We start from the raw sequence: 8,681 nt of genomic DNA on the forward strand, positions 1-8,681 counted from the left end.
TTGCAGTATTGTTATGTGATAAATCGGTTTGTAGTTAAAACTTAAAGTTTTTAATAATTTAATATTAAAAAAAGAATAAAAAAAAAATATTATAAAAATATTATTTTTTTAATTCAATGTATTAAATATACATTTTAAATTATTTAAAATAAGTTTTAAGTCTGCTAAAAAATCTCAAATTTTAATGTACAAATTGATTCCCAATAGTTGACTTTATCCCTCTCTCTCACTCTTTCTCTCTTGTTCGTGTACTTTTTTCTTGTACACTTAAAATATGTTATTAATAACAAATATTTAATATAATTATTAACAAGAATATTTAAAAAATATTTTAAGCATAACAATAACTTATTGGAATTGCTGATAAAATTATAACTTTTAATTTTTATCAACTCGATAGGTACACAGTATGATATAAATAAGCTATAGCTTTAGACTCTACACAAATAGGCTAGTTAAAACAAAGGCAATTATAATGAAGCTACTGAGATATACGTATCTTGTTATTTATCACGACGAATGAAACAAATAAACATATTTTGAAAAGATTGTTATTAAAAAATTTAGGTCATTGAGATTGTGGTTTTATGTTGTTAATCATGATTATATAACACAATTCAAAAACAATTTCCAAAAATAGTTTTTTAAGGCATCAAGTTATATTGATTTATTTGAAAACAAAGATAAAGAGTTTATAGGTAGATAATAATAATAGTTTTGAGTTAAATAAAAAATATAAAACTGTTTAAAACGTTGAAAATATAGCATCATCGATTATATCACAATATACTGAATAATAATACATAGTCATTAGCGGCGTATTTTATCGTTTTTTCCGGTGTCTGTAGTTGTAGGTAAGTTAATAATTTATTTAATTCTTATTCATATTGGTTTATATATTCTTCAAATTACATGTGGACAAAATATATGTGTCACAAAAATGATAATACTAAAGGCCATTTAATTTGTTAATATAAAAATATTCAATTATTTTATATTATGTTCATTATGTATTACCGTTATATTGACTTATAAAGTAGGGTGATGTGGGGTGTAAGATCCACTATGGCCAATTTATTAATAGACATTTTATGAAATTAGAAAAATATTAAGAATATAATATTATTATTCATATTCATAAAACAAATATAGTTATTTCGTTATAACGAATTTTGATATATATATATATATTATATCAGAAATTTACGAATTTGAAATAGTACAACTATTTACTATACTTTATGATTTAGTATGATAAATGATTGATAATTTACTACTTTATTATACATTTATACACAATATATAGACGATAGATCTATTCGCCATTAGGTTATGGGCTGCATATTCGGGTCTATACAGCGATATTAAAACAATATATTCCTATCATTGCAGCTGAAGAAGTAATAAAGACAAATAGTTACAGATAAAAAATAAAATTGAGTTTTATAGTGTAATTAATTTAGTAGGTATACGATTTCAAGTGTAGGTATACATTTTACGACGGTACATACCTAGGTAATTTATATAACAGCCCACTGTGCAATAATTTGTACCACAGACGTTTCTGGGATGTTGTGATGAGACATATAACATTTACAAATTATGTTCCATAAGTGTATTTAAAACATCCCTGTGACCGTATTTATACCACAACAATGTCACTTATAAAATATAATATACTGAACATCTCTTATTTCTAACTTCTATACAACGACCAAACATGAAGTTCTTTACACATTAAAATGGAACATCAATATGATGTCATAGAAAACATCACTGTAATGTTTCAACCTATAGTTGTATAAAGTTGTTTTAGGTACTAAAAACATACAACGCTGATAATGTTATTTAATATACGTGTGGACTATTTATATAATACCTGTATTACCTATGTATTAATATTTACTAATTAAATAAAACGACGTAATAATTTAGTAATTTCAATTAATTTAGTTGAATACAGTTAAAAATGTACTTGACAAAATAACCTCATAACGATAACATGATATCATATAAACAAAAGAATATATTTTGCTTGAATGATTAAAATATGTTAATAGTAAAGTCATGTTATATTACATTATTTACATTAATATAAAAATGAAATAAAATGATTGAATAAGAAAAATTATATATAAATACCAAACATATGTACACTTAATTTTTTTTTTTGGCGATGGGAGAGGAGGGAGCTTGAGTTTCAATTATAATTTTTTTTTTCATGTACAAATCGTTTTTTTTCAAGGCATGACAATTATTTTAGAATAAATGCTTTACGGCTCCCGCGCATGCAAAAGTTATATACTTGTGTAAAGGCACGTACGCCATGTCACTGTTCCCATTTGCCCACCGAGTGAACGGCGACGAGAATTATTTATCCATAGTTGTACGCGGTCTACAATTTGCCTATAGACAACGCCGCGGTATATGGGCCTGGGCCATGACCTAGCTGAAATTAATGTCTGCGCATGTCTATATTATATTGTACATTGTGCAGTACGTGGTGGCGAACAGCTGGCTCGGAGGGGGTGGGGGTTGTACCTTAAATCGGCGTGTGTGTGTACGTTTTGTTCGGCCTGACGTTATTTGACCGTAGAACGGTTCAATGGCCATCTCCTATTCGAGATTGTATTCATTAATCATGTTTGTGCGGTCGGCCGATGTTATGCGTGCGTGTAACTAACCCATATTTACAGTGAAATGAGCTCCTATTTCGCGAGACACCGGAAACTGATGATGAGAAATTTGCCGAAAACGCCACTTTTTTTTCTTCGCAGTTTTCCATGGTATTCCCCAAAGATAAGATACGACTATTACTATATGCATTTTCGAATATAATCTATCATTATTATTTAGTTATAGCTACAATATAAAGTGCCATCTGTGTTCGTTTTGTACATACAATCGATATAGCAATATCACCACGGGGTTACACGTGACTTTCAAAGCCCCGTTATTTCTAAAACACAAAAATCTTTTCTATAGACATTCTAAATCAATAAGGATAACAAATTATACATTGACAATTATTGTACGACTCGCAAGAGCTTTGCTTGAAAACGATGTATTATAAAATAATTCAAAACGTTCAAACAAACTGATTTTATAGTGGTCGTAAATAAAACAAACCAAAAACAATGTTTGATACGAGTCTCCAGACTTAAATTTAAATATGCATTAGATATACTTTATGTCTCCAGTACTGTTGAAATAAATTAAATATCGGAAGCGTTATTAAAATTATTAAAATCTTAGCAAAGGTTTTTAAGTGTTAATAATAATAAACTAAAATTAATTATTATCGAGTAATTCAAAATTGCTATGTTATTTTAACTTCAAAGTTATCTCACAATGGTTATAAACTTATAGTCCACTAAGTCCGCAAATATTGTTTAATTGTTATAATCTCATGTTAGTGACAAAACTTTTCAAAGGAATTTTATTACAACATCATTTGTCTGCTCATTAATTGGATACAGTTAATTAGTTGATAAAATTATCTTTGTAACTATACTAAATTATACAGTAAAATACTTAAGGAATAAATTAATTTAAAAGTCAAATATTGTAAACACTGTGTTATTCACACAGTTAGTAGTCACATTTCGATTCATAATCTTAAAAATATGTCATAGTATCATAATAATATTCTAATAAGTAATAAGTTACTTTTATTGTGGTATCAATTGTTGTTTAATTACGTAAAAGAGTGTAAAAATAATAAATTATCTACTATCAATTATTTATTATATATATATACACATATACATATATCGAACTGTCAAAAACCAAGTTATTTCAAAGAATAATACTGAACGTAATTTTTTTCTCTTGCGTAAACAATAACATTATGCAAAGTATTCGGTGAACAAACCGACATTTTATGGTATAAACTTAAATAATTTGAATTATAATGACAAAGGGTATATACTTGGTGAAAGTTTAGGTCAAATTCTCTGTATTTATGGTTTACTAAAATAGCACAACACGTAGCGAGAACTAAAGCACTCGAATAAACTAAAATATTACTGCACATAATTTTATACATACACGTACATACCAGTATACCACTACCGTGTATAATATATAATAATATATTTATGAGGTGTATAATGTATACGATATGATATATATATATATTGGTATTCATATAATAATATATAGACTTATATCCATCATTTTATTGTTTGTACAATGTTACAACGTATTAACATTTATCATCGTATATAATAATTTGTCAGATTATATAAATAATAAAATAACACATTTAGTCATCATAATATATTGTAGAATCACGCTTGACGTAGATAGTAAATGTTAATTCATTGACTTAATTAAATTTTTGTTTTTTATTTAATATGTGGAAAAAAGTTTAAGCTTAACAATAGTTCTAGGTATAGGGAGTTAAAAAATAAAAATAATTACAATATAATTATTTATGATTATTTTTGCCACACAATAATATTATACTATCGAAATGTAAAATTCAATGTACCTACCCACATTTATCAACATATATACATATAAAACATTTTTTAAATCTGTTTAATAATACAGTAATAACTAAATTTGTGTTTCTATGAATTCCAATACAAGTTTTAATATTAAACGTATGCAAAAGAAATCAGAGATCAAGCGTTTTGACATTATTCTGAACTCAAAACTATATTAATTAATTAATCATCAACGGTATTCAACGTATAACATTTAGATAGATGCACACAAATATGCATACGTTTACGTGAGTACATAGATTATAGGTTTTTTTTAAAGTTGTTCATAATTTATAAGCTTTTGGTAGAGATTACTCCATTTGAAATGTTTATCATTTGGACATTGAGACACATTTGTTTCATCCTGTTTTAAAAACGTATCACACAATTTACTTGCGATTTCGTACGTGATATTATCATCGGTTTCACTACAGTCTTCGCAAATGACCTTACATTTTAAATCTTCGTGAATTGTTTCGTTATCGTTTTCTAATATCTTAGATTTCTTCTTCATTTCAGAAATACCATTGACATAGTTAAATATTTCTTTTGTCCTGAGTCTCACCCACGGAGAACAATATTCTATATTTTCTGACCAATGAAATCGATGTTGCGAATTATACTTTGAATGCGTTTCTAAACATGGTTTATGTTCTTCCTATATTAAATGCAGTACACTTGATTATATAATATTTATCAAAATAATAAAAAAAACTTTTATATTTTAAAACATTTATAATTTTAATACTTTGCTAAAATGTTGAATGATGTTGTATAAAAATAAATGTTTAATGTTTATGCCCAAATTAATAAGTATAACGAAATAACAATTACTTGAGTTTCCGAATTATCCAAAAACGAATCTGAAATTGTTGAACTTTCTGGAAAAAATAATTCAAAATTGGCGTTGCTACTGTCCGTGGATGAACTGTTCGAATCAAAATACGAATGTCCATATTTTTGCGGTATGGTTGGATTTTTTAACTTATTAACAAATGGATTATTATTGAAAAAATCGGCAGAACTTGTGTATTGTGATGAAGGATATGAATTCGATGGCTTTTGATTTGATTGAAAACTAGTTGAATGATAGCTTTCATCAATGGATGGACTATCGAATGGAGTATGCGCAGATGATGATCGATGAAATGACTGAGGTTCTTCGTTAGAAATTTTGAGTTTTGAAGAACACCAAGATGATTGTTTGTTCATTTGCATATCAACAATACTTTTACTGTTTTTCATTAATTTGTTCGGTATTTTTTTAATATAACTCTTACGGTTCCATTGTGGCGAGTACATAACATCATTAAACGAGGTTGAACTATCGGTATCGTTTATTAAATCGCCTTCATGGTCATCGGGTAATTCGTTAATAGAATTTACCGTTATCATTTTTAAAATTGGAACGATCTTTCGTATTTTTACTGTTTGTTAACATTATGTTAAAAAATAATTATTTGTAATTGCTTTACATGGCAACAATATACAGGATAGTTATTTTATAGTTTTGAAAATATAAATAATATAAATATTATAAAAGAATTGTTATATAAAATTTTTTTAACACAAACAATGCTCAGAAAAGTTTTTTTTTTAAATTTAATGATAACTATTTAAAACTATTAAGTAGTTATATTGTACTTGAGATTATTCTGAGTCCAATATTAATTAATATTATATTAGGTACCCAAAAGAGTGTATTATAACTTTAAACTCGAATAACAACTATATAGTAAAAGTTCAAACCCATCAGAAGTATTGTTTGGCTATAGTACGTAGAATCTTAAATGTAGTAAAATAACATGTGCTATTGTTTGAATCTGCGCATTAAAAATATCAGATAAGATTAAATACCTACGTATTTTAATTAAAATCTAAGACAAAGTTTTTATTAGAGCATATAGCATACCTACAATTTAAGTTTTCTTGTGTATAGAGTAATACGCCAGAGAAAATAGCTATTATTGTTTTATTTTAATAATATTAATAACTAAGATATGGGAGTTGGAAATTATTACCGTGTCATGGGGTCGATATAACGTGTAGTGATTCATAATTATTCATGTACATGCGGCTAATAGCAATATTTCTTCATGAGATAATGTAAGGCATTAAACAATACTATCCATTTTGGATTCTGAACGGAAAGATTTTGTTGAATTTACTATGATGTATGGTTTTTGTTGTAGTTAAGGGTTTAATTATTATAAAGTTTCTCACACGTAATTCGTACTGAAACCAAAAAAATTAAAAAGTATATATAAGAAGCACAATTTTTTTTTTTAGACATTTGAAGATCAAGTTTAGTTGGGACTCGGGATTACATATTTAAATTATTGATAACGATGTGAATTATTTTGTTATAATTCACAAAAATTATCCGGAGGGAGGGTCTTAAAACTCTTAAATATATTATGAATTTTACTATACACAATTATAATATTCTCAAAAGATGTATATATGCATTAATAATTATTATTATTTACTATAATACGTGTTTAATATTTTAAGGAAATAATTAATATATTACGAGCATTTCGAATTGTTAAGCTAGTACTAATAACTGCATCCAGCGAACATTCTTTTAGTCGTTAAAAATTAGTTTATAATCACTTACGCGCGACATTGATTGACGAAAGACTTGATTCTTTATTGGTTCTATTTTCAGTTCGAGTTATTGTAGATGAAATAAATATTCCAGAAATTGTTAACGAATGATCTTTTCTCAAACATCGGCGTGTGAAAATATAAGCTACATGTAAGTATCGGGGTACAGGTTAGTGTAATCTAATTAGAAATAATTGTATGACTAAATATATATGTTTTTGGTTTTAATATAAATAAATATAATATTATTAATATAAATTTTTCTGACAAAATATATAGGTATGTTTATGGTTTTAATATACACAATAATAATAGAATATTTTAGTACGTACATTTGTTATGTATTAGAATTTTACTCACACATAAAAATATATACAACTATAACTTTATTTTTTCTCGTCACTTTCATGTAGTCATCAAATTTTTAAACTGATACACTCCCCCCAAAATAGGGAAGCCTTGGAACGCCCCAGGATATATCAATATACTCGTAATATCATTGAATTCAAATTTAACGCATCCATTATAGAATTTACTGACACCTTCAATTGTACAACATTATAGTACCAATGTGACTCACCTTTTTGTATAGTAATTGATTAAAATTGATTAAAATATTAAATTTTAAATAATTGCTTCACTTTATATTACTTTTATATTTAGCGTGATTTAATTACAAAATAAATGATGATGTGTATAAATATACAATATACATATTTATGTAAGATATTATCTACGTATCTAAATGTAAAAAAAAACTGTTATTCTTGTTCATTATTTGACTAATTATTTTCGATGGTAATTTTGTAAAAACACGGAAATTCAAATTTGAAACTAAAATAAAATGTTATCTCACAAAAACAATTGGTTGAACTTTTATAATTATATCCAAATGGACGTATACTAAAATAATACAATATTATGATAAAAAAAGTATCATTATTGGAAAAACTTGTTTATCAAATTTTTTTTTTGAATTTACATTGATAATGATTCAAAAAAATATTTGAAATTTAGTTGAAAAGTTGAAAAGTTTTAAATTATATTATGATGGGAAAAAGAAGTAAATAAATGTATTATTTTATTTTATACACTAAATAAAAAATAATAGTTTTCTCTTTATTTCTATACTATAACTTTTAATTTTAATAATATTTTTTTTAAATTGTTTCTACCAAGTTTTATGAAATTAACTATAAAATCCACGTAAATATCCGTACGGTAGCAAGATGATATTGAAAGGTCATTTCACATATATAAATATTAATGTAGGTACTTCAATTGCTACCTATCCTAGGATACGGTTTTATCGACGTCATATTTAGATTTTAAAAATAAATATATCGGTAAGAAAAGTGGAGTAATCTCGTATGAGAGTTAAAACAATATAATAAGGTTTTCTCAACATTGAGTCAATATACAAAAAAAAAAAAAATGCTTTTTTTTATCCAAAACCACATTGATGCGAGAAAAAGGTCAATGACGACAGTTTTTTTCTCAGATTGGCTGACGGAAATTATCGCGATTATCCGCTATAGTCATTAAAGCCGGGTTCACAGCTACGCCGTCTCTAAATGT

General features: G+C 26.1%; 1 protein-coding gene across 1 annotated transcript; it reads right to left on the minus strand.

The window, feature by feature from the left end:
- Positions 1-4,767: 4,767 nt before the first annotated feature.
- On the minus strand, positions 4,768-5,888 carry LOC132920650 (uncharacterized). Its single transcript, XM_060983199.1, has 2 exons — positions 5,328-5,888; positions 4,768-5,151 (listed from the first exon to the last, which is right to left on the minus strand). The coding sequence occupies exons 1-2, from the start codon at positions 5,886-5,888 to the stop codon at positions 4,768-4,770; spliced, it is 945 nt and encodes a 314-aa protein (XP_060839182.1).
- Between the last annotated feature and the right edge of the window lie 2,793 nt (positions 5,889-8,681).

Source organism: Rhopalosiphum padi, chromosome 2 (assembly GCF_020882245.1).
Source record: "Rhopalosiphum padi isolate XX-2018 chromosome 2, ASM2088224v1, whole genome shotgun sequence".
Lineage (NCBI taxonomy): Eukaryota > Metazoa > Arthropoda > Insecta > Hemiptera > Aphididae > Rhopalosiphum > Rhopalosiphum padi.

Excerpts from the sequence above, each read along its gene's own strand:
- LOC132920650 (XM_060983199.1), bottom strand. The coding sequence starts at position 5,888 with ATGATAACGGTAAATTCTATTAACGAATTACCCGATGACCATGAAGGC. Across the intron at positions 5,152-5,327 it reads TGGATAATTCGGAAACTCAA|GAAGAACATAAACCATGTTT; the intron begins GTAATTGTTATT and ends CATTTAATATAG.